The sequence below is a fragment of the Belonocnema kinseyi genome, chromosome 10, assembly GCF_010883055.1.
Source record: "Belonocnema kinseyi isolate 2016_QV_RU_SX_M_011 chromosome 10, B_treatae_v1, whole genome shotgun sequence".
Classification (NCBI taxonomy): domain Eukaryota; kingdom Metazoa; phylum Arthropoda; class Insecta; order Hymenoptera; family Cynipidae; genus Belonocnema; species Belonocnema kinseyi.
In genome coordinates this window covers 109,947,650-109,968,221 of record NC_046666.1, presented here as the reverse complement: position 1 = coordinate 109,968,221, position 20,572 = coordinate 109,947,650, and the positions used below count along the sequence as shown (strand labels likewise).

Genomic DNA, 20,572 nt, shown 5'->3' with positions numbered 1-20,572 from the left:
AATGCTACCGCCAATACCACGCAAATGCATTCAAACCACTGCAAGCATCACAGTGTGTTTCCCTATAACTCCTTTGTACAATCTCGTACAATCAGGGCTGTGTGAATCATTTCTGTTGTAGTTTCGTCTGATAAAAAAATTTTGTGTGTTGTTTTTTTCCCATTTTGGTTGTACAATGTCATAATGAACATGAAAATGTTTGTGCTCGAAAGTTAATCTTTATAAAATTACTGATTTTTAAATGTGCAAGTACATGTTTCAGGATGGCTATTTTGAACTAAGAAAAAATTCCCGATAATTTCCCGTGTCTTTCTCGGTTCGAAAACATTTTGCACAGTCTATAAAATAAAAAGAATCTAATCTACTGCGTAAATTAGAAATTAAACAATTTCCATGTCAAATAGTTAAAACATCCTTGAAAAGATTTAACATTTTCTTTCCGAATCCTGAGAAATCTAGAAATTCTTTAAATTAAAAATGTCAGCTTAAAAATAAAAATCTAAAACGGAAAATTTTGTAATTAAAAGATTTCCGAATTACGCATTGTAAAGTGAATGGTATCATAATTAAAAAAGATTCAACTCATTATTTTCAAAGCTGTTAAAATTGTACTTAGACAGATTTTTCTTCTAAAGATTTATAAATTTACCGTTCAAAAAATAAATTCTGCAAATGAGACTCTTTTGAGGCACCTGATTTCTCTTCGTCTGAAAGCTTATATGTCTCTTTAAAAGATAAACGCTTCCTCTTTTTTCCTGCGAGATTTTCGTAACGCCTGGTCGCGCATAGCCTAAAAACTGAGTGACTGAAAACGAACTGAAGCCAAATGTCCTGCGACATTTTTGCCACTAACTCAATATTACCGAAGCAGACTACACAATTAACCGCTGAGGATATTGCCCACTGTTTCATACACTCGTGCGTTGTTATGCAGTTGCTCCGATAACCTAGAAGCGTCACTCCCTCACTTCCTTGGACCACATTGTCGTCTATAACAGGAACTTTTCTTGCGGGGCTGCAGTGTATTAAAATTTAAATTAATAAAATAAAATATTTTTATTTGACATTTTTAAATCCACCTAGTCATATTAAATACGTGAAACGAAAAAATCGAAGAAAAAAAGTTCCTCTGTTAGCTCAGGCTTTTCAGCTTATAATCTTGGCTGGAATTTTGTCAGCAGAATCTGAGCGATGCATTAGCGTAATTAGCTAGAGCGTCCGGTATAAGCTTATGTTTTAGATTATTTAGGCGAGTTCTAATCCCCAGCGTGTGCCATTTTTCATAGCGTTTGAGCGTGCGATTATGTTCGCAAGTGATCGTATGTGCACCTATATAATTTCACAAATGAATTTGATTTAGTTATCATAAATAAAACATTTGTTTGGTAAATTTATCATTATATTACATCATCTGTTTCGAGCTGCTGTATTGGAACATCTGCCGACAATTCCTTAAAACTCTACCGCAGACTCTATACGCGTTCTTACACTGAGACCCTGACGGTCGAATCTTTTGTTACTCACTTATTATTATTTTGTTACACACTTGTTGCTTACTTATTAATTAACCATTAATATTTTTTTAGTATGCAAGATATCGTGAACAAATTACTCCAGAAGGACATCGAGCGCCTTTGGCAGATCTGTTAAGAGCTACCCGTAGCGTTAATACACAAACACCAGCTACAGATATGCCTTCCAGTTCGTATTCTTCAGGTAATCATTTTTTGTCCCAAGTCTGTTGTACTTGCGCACTTGCATGTTTTATGGATAAAGAAATAATAATACAATATTATTGTGACTAATCAAAAGTGGTTACATTGATATGTATTTCTTCTTCATATAGAAAGCTCTATAACGATGAGAAATAATAGAAGGTGGCGTTTCAGAAGAAAATTATTTTACAGGGAAAAAATCAGTATGTAAAGCGCGTTCATCGCATTTCTGTTTTCTGATAGTATAACTTAGTGGCTAAGGCGATAGCACGTCAGGCTACTGTGCAGAAGGCCTGGGTGTTCGATCCCTGTGCCGGTACCAATGGAGATTTTTTTGTAGTTGTCAGATACAACTGCAAATGTATATTTAATTATGATTTGTTGGACCAGTTACAAGGTTGGTAGGACGTGATGGCTCACAAGTGATAGTGAAGCTTGCCGGCGTAGCCCGAGAGCATGTTGTTAAGATGCCGGGTAGCGTCAGGATGATTTAGGTGACCCTGGCGTGGGTCCTCTTCATACTCATTACCCTGGCCTGCAAAGCCGTATGAACGTGAGGAGCGTATAACTTTGTTATAACCTCTTTAAATAATAATAAAATGTTGATTTGACACGATTCGAGTTAAAGTCATTTTTCACGCTCAGCAGTTGGCAGCATTAACCAAGGGTCAAGAAAGTAAACTGAACCTTCAATAATCCAGCAACTAATTCATTATTTGAAATTTCGCACACTTTTCTATTCCAGCAGAAGCTGTCTGCCAACTTTAGCCAACGCCACACCGTTTTCGTCATATTTTACCTCTGTATTTTTTGCTAAAATTAAGCTCAAATACCATGGAAGCAAGTACAAACGAGCAGTAATTTAAATTTTTACATGATATTTTCTGTCTCCAAAACAGTTTTCCTGAAAATATTCAACGTGTTTTAAAGACACGACTTTAAATAGTGATAATTGAATATTTAAGCTGGAAAGGGCCCCTAAGAAAGGTATCATGTAAAAGAGGACATATTTCTTCATAAAAAATAAACTAATTTGAATGATTTAAGACAATATAACTCTCGTGTGGCTCCTGATGATCTTTTCGACTTCCTGTATTTTTTTAACCTCCGGAATTGATTTATTTTTGTCTCTTCCTTTTTTTCTAACATCTGTTAGCGTTTCATTCCCTAAAAGTTTAAAATAGTAGGGCAAAGATTCACGTAGTGATAAAGGGTGAAGAGAAAAAGATGAGTTGAGATGAGGGGTGATCGTGAGGCGAGGATCGCTGGCGTGCGTTCGGGCGACGAAACTCATTTTTATTTGGTGTAATTAAAAGTTGTTGGACTAGTGATCCATTCTAAGTGTCTTAATTATATTCTTTTACTTGAATGTGACTTTTGGAGTTTTTATTTTGACAGATTAGATTTCAAAATCCTGAGTACGTGAACTTGAATTCCGGAGACCTCGGAGGCCATACGTCAAGAAATGTATTTCGATCTCGAAGAAAGGCAAACTAAGGAAAATCCACGTACTCGATCTGAAACTGAAAATCGCGAAAATCGGAGATGTAATGCAAATCCACCCGAGTTTCTTGATCAAAAAGACCATAGCAAAAGCATGTCCGAAGTTAGGGCCTGCGGAAATCGGCGACACGGATTTGGCACTTATCAGGACAACCGCGCTAGAGGACGGGATAATGGTGACCCGGGAAAAACAGTCAATGATTTATTCGCGGAGTTAATGATTGACAACCCGAGACTACTTTTAGAAAACCCTCCGTTGTTAAAGGTGCGGGGGGTGCTTCTATTGGTTCTCAGAAATCGACATCTGAGAGTAGACATCGATTTGTACAGCCTACGGTTTCTAAGGCCAAAGAATTTAGCGGTAAGGGCAAACCTCGTGTAGCAGAAATTTGGCTGGAGGATATTGAAGACATGGCGAAACTTTTTGAGTAGGAGTCATCGACGACACTGAAGGTAGCGATCACTGGTTTAACAGATATGGCTCGTGAATGTTGGTCTGCAGAACGTCATTTGATTAAATCATGAGACGAATTCAAAACCAGGTTTCGAAGAATTTTTTTTCGAGACCATTCTATGTCGGATATTTGGAGGCTCTTATCGGACCGAGAACAACAGCAGAACGAGGATGCGATGACATACGTTGTAGATAAGATGTATCTTTGCCGAAAGCTGAATTTGGACTTTGCGGAGACAAAGAAACAAATCCTATCTGGAATATGGTCACGGGATTTATATTTACAATTGAGTTCGCAGGGATGTAGCAGGTGAATTTGTTAAGCCAATAGGCATTTACTCGTACTGATACTCATCTGATGATACGCTAGGCGATGATACATATAAGAAATGTATTTCGCTGACCTCAAGGCGTTTAAAATTTCTCCCATTTTTGGTATTGGATATAAATCTGTTTTAGTCACCTATAATAATTGATCTATTTCTTCGTACGTATGTTCTCGTATATTCCGAGACCCACAATAATATCTTTGTTTTATTGATTCATAACCTTGAATATCTATCGTGTGTTTAGTTCAATGTTTAGGTTTTAATCTTATCATGGCTCTTTAATTTTCTTTTTAATTAAATTTCTTAATTGCACTTGTTGGGCTTCATTTAATGCTACAATTCCTTCGCTAATTTCCTCGCAACATTCCAAGTTTTTCTTCCTTTCATCTTTCATTATTTATCAGCGTATTATTTCGAAAATTATGCTAATAACTTTGTCTGGTCGCAAATAATGTTTATATCTTTGAATTATCCTTATTTTCTATATTATTAATTATTTATATTCTTTAACTCAGAATTGTTTTTGTCTTCATTACATTTTAACTTACGTTTAGTTTCTTTTCATAACGTTCTATCCTAATCTTTTGCTTGTGCATCATATGTATTCATTTCATATTTGCTCTTTATTTTATTTATATCCTTATTCGTTGCTGTCTTCTCTTTTTCTGTTTTAAGTTAATCGCTTATCTAATCTTTCGAAATCCACGCTGGCTCATGCCAGTCGAGTTTAAGGCCTAGTTATGCTGGAACGCAAATGCGTAAGTGCATCTATATGCTAGCATAGTAGCACTTACGCCTACGCGTTTGCGTTCAAGCATGTCTAGGCTCTTAAGCCATAGGATATTAGACGCCATATTCCTGTTTTCCCTTGTCCAGCTGACGTGCTGGCGGGTTTGAGTCTTTGGCGTTACCAGAAACGAGGGTTTCTAATGCGAGGTACGTCGAAACGGGAGCGGAGACTTCGCAAGGTATAAAATCTTTTCTTCTCCTTGCATGTCATTTCGCAAGCTAGCTTTTGACCCGATTTTTTCCCTCTTTCTTCCAGTACCAATGTTGCACGATCTCTTCAATTACCCATGTCGTTATTTTAAACAGATTCGTTGATATCGCATATTTGATTTATGTCCGATCTGTATTGGAATGAACACCTTACCTACTATTTTTAAGTTCTGAATATTTGCGACCATTAAAGTCCCATCGGTTTTTTATTTCATAATCTTATTTTGTTACTGTTTCGATTAAATGTTTTCCTATGTATGAGTGTATTGTCTCGCTTTCAGCTAACACTCTATGATCATGATTTTTTAATTGAAGGGAACGTCAAGTTTGAAAATTTCAAAAAAAATCGATTTTTGTTGCATTTTCTGAAAATATAACGTTTCAGAAATATGATTTCAAAATTTCATCGAGATCGGAGCGTAAATTACTGAGAAATACGACCTCAAGCGAAGGCGTCTTAAACAGTTTTTAAGTAAGTAGGTAGTTACGAGAAGCTGCGACTATGGTCCTCCGTTCTTAGATAGTACATACAAAATGAATTGTGCAAAAGTCGGAAGAGAAACAAGAAAATCGACCAAAGTGTACATAAGCAGAGCAAAAAAAGAAAAAATGTGTTAAATCCGTAAAATGCGGAGATCGAAGATTCTGTACAGCGCCAAATACTAAAGAGGCCAGAAAGCGTCGACGCCAAGAAAAAATCGCCTCTGCTGAGGCTGCTGATGAAGAAGTAGGATTTCTGTATGATGCTGGAGTTGACGACTCAATGTAAGTTGCGAAATATAATTTTTATATCGCATGGAAATCGAAGTGAACTTACTGTACGTATTTCGCGTGCTTGGAATCGCGTTTTGTAAAAGACAACGTTTTCGAAGTGCATACATGCAATGTCTAAAGAACGGATTTTCCTGTCATAACCAGAATTTTTACCAGTTATTTATAATATAAATACCTTATGTTTAAACTTTATATATTTTGATTTAGTCCATTATTTTTTGTGTGCATCATAATTTAAAAGTTTAAACCCGATTGTCTTAAAACAATGTTTTTCGCGTGGTGTTCAAGATATCTAAAAAACGGCTAATCCGATCGCTACCAAATTTTGACGAGTTATTCATAACTCTAAATTGTTGTCCTGGATCGAAGGACTTTTGCTTTTGTAAATTATTTCTTTTTTTTTTATAGCGATAAATAGACGTTTTTTGGCAAAAAAAAATAATTTGTGTTTAAACGTGCGCCATTTTGTAGAAAATTGAAATATCGCTAAATGTTTTGATTAAAGACCAGATTAAGTGATTCTTTAACTATTGACACTCGAATTTTTTGTTTCAGATGATCCTGTCATGATGAGTATTTATCACCGCAAAACGCATTTTTTTGTAAACTTCTGGAAGATTAACTATAACTGGCTTATTTACAGATATTCTATGACAAAAAAATTACTGTGACTTCTCGAAATATGTAGTATTCGAATGCCATAACATTTATTTGAATGTAAATAAACCCGTCTTTGCAACAACAAAAAATAGTAAAAATCGCCTGTTTTTTTTTTTTGCTAGAAGCTTCACTAACCCCTTAACCATTAAATAAAATCATATTTCGTGCGGATTTTTTGTACCTGTGTCTAAATATTATGGTGGTATTTGGTTTCGATGGTTACATAACATTCAATACTGCTTTAGTGCTTACAAGGGGAAGGCCTCCTCAGCGAAATTGACTTTTTGATGAGTCTATCATCAACCCATACTATGTCAAAAATAATTAGACATGTGTCTAATGTCAATGTTTTTATTGTGGACACAAGTCAGTATATCATCCACATAGAGAAAGAAAAACTTAACATCATATGGGATGGCACTGAGAATATTACTTTCTAGATCTTCCGTAACTAAACTGGCAACTAAAGCAGATATTTTGGAGAGCCCTTTGTTACCCCGAAAGTTTGCTCGTAGAACTTGTTATTAAAAATACAATATTCATTATTTAAACACAATTCAAGGAGTCTTACGAAGGATTTCTGAAGAAGACAGGTATGTTCACTGATTTGTGACTACTTCTTCGTTATATTTGCAATGCTCAGTTTGGGTGAAATGTTAGTGAAAAGAGCCGTGACATCCAGCGCTACCACCTCGTAATCGTCAGGAATATTTTCAATAGTCTTTATCTTTTCTAGAAAATCGAAACTGTCCTTAATAAAAGCAATGCTTTTTCTAACTTTTTTTTTAATTCAAGCATTAATAAATCTAGATAGTTTGTATTAAGGTGATCCAATGAAGGAAGTAATTGGTCTCATAGGTATGCCCTGCTTGTGCACTTTGTAGGTGGAGTCATCCTCAAGTAATTCTTTCCATTTTTTAATATATTCATCTTTTTCTATAAAACAGTTAAATTCCCTTTATCAGCTCGGGTTACTACAATGCAACCATTATTTTTTAATAAACTTTTTTGATTTTAAAGCTAGATCTACATATTCAAAATCCTTACCATTTAAATGATTACTAAGCATGTATCTAATGAAAATATTATTAATGTTTGACCTTGTATCATTTTCGTATTCCGTATCTGTCATGTATATTTTCTCTTCTATGCTTACTACAAACCTTTCAATAATATTGCTTTTGTCAGCAGGGATCGTACTGAATTTATGACCAAAAATGGGATAATATGCTACAACATCGGAAATAACTTGATTCGATAAATTTAGTAACCATTTTTGATTGTACGACTTCTTTTGACGTTGGTAGTATTTTTGTACGACCCAATCACATTTCTGGATGGACTTTTCAATAAATTGTTTGTCATAATTATTCAGATAAATCATCTGTGAGACTCTAAATTCTTTAAACAACTTAAGGCCATTGTTTCTAAAATAATATTTTCTAAATTTAATCTATATTTTTGAATGTCGCGAATTGATAGGCAAATATCTCTGATATCTATATTTAAAATTTGAACTTCCATTGTCATGCTACAAGAAACGAATTGGTTAATACTTTTGTTAAATCTGAATTGTACGGTTGGCACGTAGTTTATCAAATGTGGTGGAAGGATCCTACTATTTCTGCAACGCAGCAGAAATTTCCGACGATTTTGTAGATCCTCCAGAGATTTACTCACTGTGATCCATTCTGTGAATTTATTAACTATCGCCCCATTTCCAATCCTTTGAAAGAACCCATCTGCGTATTTGCTATGTTCCATTGTTCTGTTCTTCATCCAACCGTGTTGTAAGATTAGAAAATGTCTTAGGATGTTGACCAGGTAATTGAATTGAATAAGAATGTGTTAATGTTGTTGGTCTACTGGTCTATATATGTTTATTGCATTTATTCAACGTTTCGCCCTTTGACGAAGTGCCTCTTCAAGAGTACAGCAAATCATAGTCTATATGTAGGAAGATATGAAATGGTTGTCACAATTTGTCTCAAAAAACAAGTTAAAAACAATTTCATTCTAAAGTTCTATTACCACATGTCCAAATGAGTAAGCTTTTGTAAGAGCACAGAGTGACAAGTCAATTTTTGTTAGTAAAGGATCATAAAAATAGTACATTTTAGTTCTTCTTTATTTTGATTCCAGAATTAAGTAAAAGTTTGAAGAGTTACAATGGTATTGCACCAAGGTTCTATGGTTTACCTGAAATGGACAAGTGGACATACATATGAGACCAGTTACTTCCTTCATTGGATCACCTTTATACAAACTGAGAGGACGTTAGCACTCGGGCTCTCTCCTTTGTCTCTCTGCTCCGTTTCCTCTCTCGCCCTTCAGATACGCTCTCGACTTTAGGTAGCGAAGTCGCCTTTCCTATACAATTCAAGATAATGTTGTAATCTCTGAGTTAAAATAATATAAGCCTTCACTTATCACAGAGGGGACTTGACATCGCACTCTGGTAGAGGGGGTAATGGGTTTCATAGAAATATTCTAGACAATTTCAGAGACGATGTACACAACGTCTCATTTTTCAAGAGCTGGTCCCACACCAAGCTTCAATTCGCTAAAAAATCAAATCAAAAGGTTTTCCTCTTGCGCTGTAGAAAGAGCGGGATTTTGTCTAAAAAAGTCACAAATTTTGATCTTGAATTCGTTGAATTTCAAAGCAGTAGTTGCACGGGACAATTTTCACGTTTAACTGACAGATTCCAGATGTCCACCATGAACATAATGATTAATGATTTGTGCAAATCAACGCGACTATTAAATAATTACATTCAGTTATTGCAAATTAAAATAGCTTTGATGCTACTGATTGATGTGATTAACAATTTTTACGATTCAGAATTAAAAAATTTCCAGGTTATTTGAAGAACACAAGTTTAAGTGCCAACAAAAATTTGATAATTTTATTAATGATGTTCAACCTGATAGAAACACATTTCACAACACCAGACTACGAGAAAAATTTCGGTGTATCAATGGTCTTTCCAATATCTGCTCAAGTTGCCAATTTAGTCATGGAAGATCTAGAAAGAAATTATCTCAAAGCCCTCCCATATGCTGTTAAGTTTTACTTTCGCTATGTGAATGATATACTGACTTGTGTTCACAAGGACAACATTGAAGATCTTCCAGATAGGTTTAACAATTGCAACACAAGGCTTAAGTTCAACATAGAGAAAGAAAATAACAAGAGTATGGTATAAGCTTGCTAGACCCTTTAGTAAAAAGAGAAAATGGAAAATTATACACCGACTGGTATAGGAAGCCATCTTAGTCAGGAAGCTACTTGAAAAAAGGTTTAAAAACACACTCAATATATGGTGTTAATTACAACGGTTGTAAATGTGTCTACATTGGCCAATCCGAAAGTCATGTGGATATCAGAATAAATTAAGGGGTCTATCTTCTTTAAACCCGCAAAAATGGGGCTATTTCCAAGAATTTTTTTGCATATGTTTAAATTATAGATTCCGCTAAATAATGTGTTACGTTCAATAAATACACTCTTAAAGTACATGAAATTAAAAAAATTTATTTCAGTAAATATAGATGCATAAAAATGGTAGTTGAAAAAAGATACAAAAAAAGGAGGGTGTGTGCTGTTGATAATTTCCTTCGGATGGATGCTCTTAACCTGTCAGCGGGCGCGCCCTGTAATTTCCCTTGAGCGAGCGCGTGTCGTAAATTTGATTTCATTTGGGTTTATCCAAGATAACAAAAGAATTCCAAAGTGTTTTTATGTGAAACAACCACAAAATTTTAAAACTGAAAAACGAAGCCCCGGTTCACCTTCCTACAACCCCAGGTTATGTTCTAAACCTATCAATAATATTAAGCAATCTCTCAAATTCAACCCTATCACTTTTAAGGAAACAGTTTCAATGTGTGTCCATGTAAAACAGCCATAAAATTTTATAATTTAAAATAGTCGCACAAGTCACCTTTAAAAGACTACATTTTGTTCACAAAGCATCAATAATATTCGACAACCCCTTGAAATTCACCCCTATAACTTTTCACGAAACAATTTCAAAATGTAATGTAAAACAGCCGTAAAATTTTCAAATAAAAAATAGTCACAAGCGCCACCTTTACAAAATCCAATATTATGTTTCCAACTACACAATAATATTCCACAACCCCCAACCCCTGATTTATTTAGCGTAGTTGTCCGCCATATTGGATCCGCCATATTGTTTTCTAAATTTTTGATATCGAATTCATATTCAGCGACCCAAAAAACTCCTTAGTAACATAATTTTGTCCATTTTATACTTTTGGCCAGCCTTGAGCGATTCGGTCCCACTGTGGAAAGATATAAATGTGAAAAAAATCAGATAAAATAGTACAGGATACGTAATATACTTACACTTTTTAGACGTGTATAACAAACAATTCGTTTCAAAATCATCTGCCTAGGGTTCAGAAAGAGATTGATCTTGAAATAGGTTGGAACTCAGCACATAAAAATAAGTGGTTCATATAGGGGAAAGGTATTTGGGCAACTGTCATTAATTTTACGACAGCGCGCCCGCTGGAAGGTTAAAAAAAAATAAAACGGTTTCAGAATTAGTAGGTGAATGTCTATAGCGCCATATCATACGATATTTGATTTTTTCAAACTTAACGAAATGGTGGACATTTTTCAAAAAGAAGGGGAAAAAACCCGTATTTTGTCACCTTTTTTTGCAAACAAAAAATAGTTCAAATCAAAATTTCAAAAATAGTACTCGTATGATATGCGCTATACGTAAACTTATAAAGAATATGTGGTAAAACTTTGGTAAGAAAAGGTTAAGTAGTGTCAGAGATATTATCAACAAGCCGTCCAAAAATGTTGTTCCGAGAAAAAAACGTTAAATTTTTTCTAACGAAAAATCGTGAAAAATCTCACTTGAACTTACTTAGCGATGCCTGCACCGCACATTATGCCTTCAGTTTCTCCATTGCTCGTTTTAATCCAAAATAGCCTGTCTGCGATTGAGATCGATTTTTGGAACATTCTGGAGTGAGTATTCCCCTTAAAACAAATATGATTGCAGACATGATGATAGGAGCTCAGCACTAGTGTATCATTCTCATACGGTGCATCATCATTTTAACTCGTGATAATATCAATCTATTAGGTGTTGAAACTAACCAGAAATATATATTTTTGAGGGAAATGATCCATATCGCAAAGAATAAATCTTCTGTGAACAAAAGTACTGACATCGAAGGACTGAGCAGTATATATTGTAACAGAACTGGAACCATAAAATAGAGCTCGGTACGGCCTTGCACGAAAGGGTTCGCTGGCATCCGAGATGGGTCAAAAGCCCCCGACGGGTCCCGAAGTTATGGGCGACGGAACGTATCGTCGTCAGTCTGGGCTCGTCCGCCAAAATGTGTCCTAGTTTTGCTCTCCGTGCCAGTGCTCTCCCAATTCTCTACGCGCTTTCTGGAGTTATCCCTGTCGTCAAGATCACCTGAGGAAACCTTTCCGACAGCCCAACAACCGACCATCGCCAGGACCAACCGGAACCTATCCAAGAACGGACTAACCACCACCTTGACCGTTAGCACCCTGCCACGGGCTACCGGCACTCCGGTCAATGTAAGTGGCAATAAATGTTCCTTTCGTTATCTAAATTTCTAGCCTTCTTTTATTGTTTTTTCACCTTTATCGGCGTTTCCATCTCCTATTCCCCCCCTGATATTACCAACGTAATACCTGGCACCCAACTCAAAATTAACCGCACACTCTTCCCTTTTAAATCCCGAAACCTGCTGAGAAAAGGAGACATAAGGGTTTGAAAGTCAAAACGAAAGAATTGAACCACTACTCTAAACTTTCACTCTAAATTACCGATGATAACTTTTGCATGCTATTTGATCCATACTTTGCTAATTTCCTGAAATTTTTCATGCGAAGTGTTGATAAATGTAGTTAGTTATAAGAAGTGATTTTAATATATGCCTTGCCAAATTTTGATGTATGACATTTGAAAATGATTGATATGACTTGATATTCCTATGCAATTATTTGTTTATATGTGCTTATGATATTTGATATATTGACATGAAATGATGTGTGATTACCTATATTATTGTATTTAAATTGATTTTTACCGAAACAAAGCCAGACAAAAATGAATATTATTATGTATTTGCAGATCGTAATTCAAGAAGAAATGAATTATACAAATATACCAAAAATGGAAATTAATTGAAAAAATTTTCACTTTCGAATTATTAAATTCGATTCAAGGGTTAAAAAGATTAAAATGGGATAGGGTTAAAATTTCAATGAAAAATGTAGAATAATTATTATATCGAGAAACTCAAATTTGGCCCTTTTGAAATATATTGTTAGAATTACAAATAAACCAGGTAGATTAAACCTGGAAGGAATAGTAACATGCATTTCGTTTAATTTTATTTTTTATTTAAATTAATTTTCTAATTAGCCCAGCTGGTAGAAAGATCCAAGCGTGCAAACAAGTACATACGCGCAACCCGTACCCTTACGACCCAGGGCTATCTTCTAAACAAAGGGTCAGAGAACGAAAACAAACACATTTTCGAACTCTGCGATAATTGAATATCTAATTACAATCTTAAATTAAAATATTTAAAAATAAACTCGAATATTCTCATCGAAATGGAAATCAAATAGAAACTGCTTAGAGGAATACATTATAGGACGTCACATTTATACGAATTTAAAATAAATTAAAATTAAATGAAACTTAGATCAGGAAAAATTAAAAAGACAATGGCCAACCCCACGACAAGATAAAGCGATTATGATAGCATATACTTCGAAGGTACCGCTGCACTTTCAAACCAAGACATTAATTTAAATTAGGTCACAAGTGGACGAAGTATCAAAAACATGGTCTCAATTTCACCACAAAGTTTGGGAGCAATCCCAAAAATAATTAACAGATTTATAGGTCGCGGCAGGGGTATTTAAAGAAAAAACACAGAAATCCCCATAATAGGCAACAGGTCGGACAAAGACAGAGTGCCTCAAACAATAATTAAAGAACCAACACAAACTCAAAACAACCAACCGCCACTCCATGACATTACTCAAATCCCTAATAGAACCTTTGACCGAACAAACAATACCTTTTTCTGGGATAATGAAAATTTATCCACACTAGCCGCGTATATAGAAAGACATAACCTAAGGCAAGAAAGAAACGAAAGTGTTCGCCTAGAAAATAGAAATAGGTCGGAAAAACGCTCCCAAACAAATAAACTGTTCATTTTAGAAACCGACGAACTTTCAGAAAGTATAGAGTTCGACGAATTTATGAATCAACAAAAGGAAAGATTCTTTAAAGAAAGGGAAAAAAGGGAAAACCACTCAAGGTCTAGATTACACCCATCAGCTCATATTCTTTTGAAAATAGACAAGAAACAATAGAACCTAATTACAGGAAAAATAGAAGTATAGACTTTCGACAACAAGTAAAAGATCAAACAGACACACAATAACTCAGATACAGACTACGAATCCGACGATAATTTAAATAATCAAAAAATACCAGCTGCTTATTTTCCTTTCGGCATGATACAAACACCACTTCAAGTTTGAGAAATTGGCCCATTAAATTCCGGAATAATAAAGAAAACAGCCCCGCGCGTTTTCTGGAAGAATTAAAAAGATTCAAAAGGGGTTATGGGATAAATTATCGAGACATCTCAGAAAACTTAGATGCACTATTGATCGAAGATGCAAAAGATTGGTGCGAAATAAATAAGAATTCTTGGCGATGTTTATCGGATTTTACCGAGGATTTCAAAAACGCGTATATCGACGAGCGATTTTCATAAGGAACCAGGTAAACAATAAAATGTTGTAACCAAAAAAGGACTCAAGACATTCATATCAGACAGAAATTAGGAAACTATTTACAAAACTATATCCTAGAAAAAATCGCGAATGGGAATTGCGCAAAACTTACGAAAATCTCAGAATTGAATGTAAAATGTATATAAAGCGAAATGATTTCGAAACGTTTGCACGGACCACCTAGCATATAAGTGACTTCGAAACCTAAAAAAACCCCACTAGCCGATTAGCCAGATGGGCATTGGAGTTACTAGAATATGAGTACGAAGTCATATATCGTAAATGTAGTTCAAATTTCGTCCCTGATGCTCTGTCGAGATCAGCAGAATCAGCAAGAAACATAGCATTTGCGTTAGCTTGTAGCGTAGAAAATCCGAAAGCATACTTAGACGATAAAACAAATGACTGGTACTCTACCAAAACCAGACAAGTTAGAAAAAGACCCGAAGAACATGAAAAATGGCGAATCAGAGATTCACAACTCTATTTTCACAGAACTGACCCACTCAAATCTATTCTATTACCAGGCTCAGACCCATGGAAACTAGTCGTACCCAAAAGACTTAGAGCTCAAGTTTTAGGGGAAAATCATGACGAAACCCAAGCAGGACATTTAGGCTCAGAGAAAACTTACGCGAATATTTCCGAGTACTACTTCTGGCCTACTACTTCTGACCTTAAAGGAAAAAGTATAGGTGAGTGGAACGTAAATGAATTCAAGTTAGAAAACGCTAGTACAGATACCGCCAAGTAAAAGCATTAAATACTAATGAACTTATGTTAGGATAGTTATACTCAAAACATGGCAAAGGATCAATAGCATTAATAACAACAGCTGACTCAAAACTCAAAAACTGACTCAATCAAGCCTAAATAATGTGACTTATTAGATTTTAAAAACAAAATTACACAGAACGGAACTTTACCTTTTAGAAAAAAGAAAAGACCAAAGTACTCACAGCAAAACGCAGAACTTAAAATCTTATAACAGAAAACAAACGACTCTAACTATTTGTTAATAAACTAAATTTCGCAGTTCAAATTGGATTGAAGATTTTTATAAGTTAATGAAACAACGGTAACGCAACCAAAATAAAAAAAAAATTAAAGGATAAATGACTCGAAAAACAAGAAATTTACACGACAGTCGACTAAACGGATAAGTTCTTCGTTTCTATTTTTATATTTGTTTCAGAAAGAAGATAATCATAGAGGAGGATGGCAGAATTACAAAATTTTCTATAAATCCTTTTTCTTTTTGAGACTTATCAGAACTGAAAAGCCACATTAAGGAAATTTCAGGTATATACCCGAACCCCCGCGGGGGAGGCGGCGTGTAACAGAACTGTTACCATAAAATAAAGCTCGTCACGGCCCTGGACTAAAGGGTTGCTAGGCCACATCCGAGATGGGCCGAATCCCCCCAACGGGTGCCGAAGTTATGGGCGACGGAACGTACCGTCGTCAGTCCGGGCTCGTCCGCCAAAGTGTGTCCTAGTTTTGCTCTCCGTGCCAGTGCTCACCCAGTTCTCTACGCGCTTCCTGGAGTGATCCCTGTCGTCACGATCGCCTGAGGAAACCTTCCCGATAGCCCAACACCCGGCGGTCGCCAGGACCAACCGGAACCTGTTCAAGGACAGACTAACCACCACCTTCGCCGTTAGTACAATGCCACGGGCTACTGGCACTCCGTTCAATGTAAGTGGCAATAAATGTCCCTTTCGCTATAAACATTTCTAGCCTTCTTTTATTGTTTTTTTCACCTTTCTCAGTGTTCCCCCCCCCCCCCGATATTACCAACGTAATAACATTTAAATCTTATTAATAATACCAATAATTGTTGAATATTATATAATTAGCAATAGCTAATTGAACAAACAACCAATTTAATAATTAAGTACACATTTTCCAACAAAATTCTGTTACAACCATTAATTTTTGATACATTTTTTTAAACAAAATTTATACATGATAGTTAGTCGTCACGATAAGACTGTAAGAGAGCGTTCAATCTTCTATCGCATGTGTGATGTTGACTGCGCAGTACGCGGTACTCATATGATAGTCCACATTACTAAAGACTCAACTTATTCTTATAACAACTTTCTCCATACGTCGTTTAATTTTTCGTGGTTGCAAAATGTCACACACTTCACTATTCTAATATGTTATGGCCCTTAAAGACATGTTTTTTAAAAATAATTGACAACAGAAAGAAGAAAAAATGTACCATTTTTACGATCCTTTACACACAAAAATTGACTTTTCGCTCTCGAGCTTGATATAAAAGTTTACCCATTTTGACATATGGTAATAGAACTTTAGTTTGAAATTGTTTTTAACTTGTTTTTTAGGACCAATTGTGACAATCTTTATTATCTTTCTATATCTAGGCTATGATTTGTTGTACACCTGAAGAGGCCTTTTGTCGAAGGACGAAATGTTGAGCAAATACAGTAAACATATATAGACCAGTAGACCAACTAAATTTAACACCTTATATAGCTGTGTTATTCTTGAGTAATTGAACAGGGATACTTTTATTCATGATATTTGCATCGTTATAAAGTCCGTCAACATGTACGTAGTGGTATTTCGTATTTTTCTAGTATTGAAAATTTATATGTGATCGCGTATCTGTCGTACTTGCTAAAGAAATAAGCCTAAAACAGCGTTTTCGGACAGTGGGAAGTCATTTGGAACAATATGGATGCCGGTCGTTTTCTGTTATAAAATTCTTTTTAAGGGAAAGTCTTTCTGTCCTATGTCAGCATGTTTTCTTTCGTAACGTTAATCGTTAGCCCAGAATTCGACTGACAGTGGATATTCTATTCCATCAGTCCTTCTTCCTCGCATTGAATATAATCTTCCGGATACGGCAGATATTCGGTTGTACCCACGTATTAAAGCTGCTCGTTGACTTCTTCTTGGATCATTACTTTTCAACTCATTTCTATTTGCCTCATTTATTCTTGGCTCATTTCTATTTAATCTAAATAGAGCTGATTCTCTTCTCGGACATTTCGAACTACCTGTGGTGCACTGGTTGCGGTTCCTTCAACCGCATTTCCATCTTAACAGCATAATTTTGTGCGTCGTTGAGGTTGGGTAGCTTTTGAGCTTTAGCATGTAAACCTCTTTCGCGTCTTAGGTTCAGCATGTACTTTTTAGTGCAGTCAGTCCTTTTCTTCGAAAATAATCGCTATCTTCCATTCCATTGTACTAGTGCGCTCTGTTCAGCATATTTAAGTTCGTCCACATGTTGACGGAATCTTAAGGTTTACAATAACCTGCACCGGGTACCTGTATACCTGGGTATTGACCTGAATTCGTTTACCCTGACACCCGGGTAATCGGGCGATATAGTGAAACAGAAGCTAACATTACCAAAAATGCCAAATAACCCTTTATTGAATTCGTCAGTATGCTCCTTCAACGGCCAAGTTGAAAATAGGATTTTTTAGTATTATATTGCGGCAACATATTTTCGTACGAAAATACGTCACCACTAAAAGCTACCGCTTAATACACAAGTACAATTAAGCGCCCAAAGTGACGAATTCTAACTTAAAGTACCGTATTACTTATAACCTATTAGGCAATTTTACAAATGCAAAGCTACCGTATTTTATTTTTGAAACGGGCCATTATGGTCGTATTTTATTATTCATTCGTTTTGCTCTATTCCTACACTTTCTACCATGTTAGGATGATACTTGGCCAATAAAATTTAAGATTGCATGTTATTAATGAATTCTATAACGCAATTATATAAAAAAAATGTACATCGCAGACATTTATAGGCAGAAAAAGTTTGGTTTTTCCTCAAGTCTTGTTGTTATTATATTAACATTAATCTTTTTTTTTAATCTTACGACACATCAATATTTATTTATATGATGATGGTCAAAGGGTTGACGGAACCAGAATATCTCCAAAAAATAAAAAAGGAAGACAAATGGAGTAGGGTTTTACGGTTCAGAATGGGAGAAGGAGTGAGAGCATACAGATATTGGATGGATGAAGAGGAGAATTTATGCAGAGTATGTGGATACGAAATGGAGTCATGGGCACATGTATTAGAGAGATGTACAGGAGCGAAAGAGGGACAGTTGAGTGTGGATGAGTGTGTAAGATGGATCTTGGATGGTAGTGGACAGGGAGTGATGTGGATGAAGAAATTGGAAGAAGTGGAAAATGCATTTTTTTATGGTAAGAAGAAACGGAAGCCCTGGAAACTCGCTCATTTTAGGAATTAATATCACTACTGTTACTATTGTTTATCCTACGTAATGCGAAAGAGTAGAATATAAATAGTAGTTAAGTCAGACTAAGGATGGAATTGTAAATATATGTACAGGGAGCGGAGGCCCTCAAACCCGTAAAAGGGAGAAATGAAATACATACATACATACATTAAGGTGGCCCAAAAAATCACATTCGAGAAATTTTAACGGGCTTGTTGGCCAAATTGTTCTCGTAGGCAAACAAATGTATGCCTATTTTTTATTTGCAAAACAAAATACTTTTAGAACTCGCTCTGAGACTTCAAAGTTTCCTGATTGGAAGTAAAAAAATCCTTACACCAGCTACAGGTTTAACCCAGAGAGCAGCTATAGATTTATTAACTTATTATTACTCTGCCATTCAACTCATTGTCAGTCACCGCAGCGTGGGATGGCAGCACATACGGTGTACAATGAGCGGACCGACCGAGGGTCAACTTTTTTTGCAGCCGTCCACTTGCAGTCCCTTCAGCCGGTGTTCAACTTAAATTCGTCATTTTTCATAAGCTTTTCTTACGCTTTACTCAATTTAAATTATACTTTTAATCATTTTTTTTATAAATCTATTCTCAATAGTCTAAAGAATATCTCTTTAAAATGTCAAGTTACACAAGTATATCTCAGGGTCACAATGAGCCTCCAAAAATTGCCATTATATGCCATTTTTGATATGCCTAAAACTTTTGCATTTTTATTTCTGAGATATAAAATTGCGATAAATCTAATATTCATTGATAAGTGAAGAAGTATATTAAATATCAAATAAATTGGCTTATAATTTCCTGTCCAAAATCAAAGAAATAGCAATTGGAAACATTTTACATGTTAAATTCCATAAGATATAATAATGGCCAGAGCGAGTTCTAAAAATATTTTTTCCGAAAATAAAAAAATAGGCGTACATTTATTTGCCTACTAGAACGATTTGGCCAACAAGCCCGTTGAAATTTGTCAAATGTGATTTTTTGGGCAACCCTGAATATACATACATACATACATACATACATTGCAGATATTTATAAAGAGAAAAAATCTTTTATTCTTTTTTTATTTTGTAATCTATATCGATAATAATTTTGTGATAAAGTGGAATTCATACAATTTATAAACAAATTGTATTAAAAAATACAAATTGCCCTGATGTTGATTATTTGTTAATACCAATTATTCATATTAATTAACTTAACAAGTTAACAATTTCTTTCTTCCTTATACACCCGTACATTGAATCCAGGGGACAGGAAGTAAAAGAAAAATTTTATCTAGAAGATAAAAAATGAAAATAACAAAATCAACACTTTATTCGCTGTTTGCATTAACATAAAAATTAAATAAACAAAAAATTACAAAATTACCCTCGCCATTTTCTGAAAAATTTAGTCTTGAATTTTTCAGCACAAAAATAATCTAAAATCGGTGCATAATTGGGTTCTAAATGTCATTTTAAGTCTAGTTTTTTTATTTCACCTCATTGTGCGCTGAGACCGAAGTTATTTGGGGCAGATTTTGACGTAGTGTATCATACAAATAAGCGCAGGAATTGATTTGCGTAGATAATATGTTCCTTCGTTTAGAATATTTGGTGGCCCTGAAAAGGGCCTGTTTAATTTGTAAATACGCTATTATACTACTACTACTACTACTACTACTACTACTACTACTACTACTACTACTACTACTACTACTACTAACATCTGGAAAAAACGTTCTGATTATAAATGATTGCATAAATTTCACTTAATCTTATTAATAGCGTATGCGATCAGTTCAGTGGATGCGATAATATGAAGATACCGATTTTACAAAATAGAAACGAGAAATCTTTCCGAGTTCGTAACCATCAATCTTATTTTGAATAAATTCACGCTTGTTCTTGGAGTAAGAATTCTGGTACTGGCAAGGTGAATCAATGCTATTGCACTTGAAGTAAGTTCCCGTTTGAACTTCGAGCAGAGTTTCAATAGTTTTGAAAATTGAAGGATGTGTGTGATAAAATGAAT

At 35.1% G+C, this 20,572-nt stretch overlaps 1 protein-coding gene across 3 annotated transcripts in view; it reads left to right on the top strand.

Moving 5' to 3' along the window:
- Positions 1-20,572, top strand: part of LOC117182135 (protein FAM117B-like) — a 126,868-nt gene that overhangs the window by 67,708 nt on the left and 38,588 nt on the right. For 2 of the 3 annotated variants that reach the window (XM_033375178.1, XM_033375179.1), the window contains exon 3: positions 1,587-1,716. In XM_033375178.1, coding sequence (XP_033231069.1) covers positions 1,587-1,716 — 130 coding nt within the window. Of the gene's footprint in view, positions 1-1,586; positions 1,717-4,877; positions 4,970-5,385; positions 5,766-6,329; positions 6,524-20,572 lie in introns of those variants that run through there. The other variant, XR_004468274.1, reaches the window with a different exon arrangement.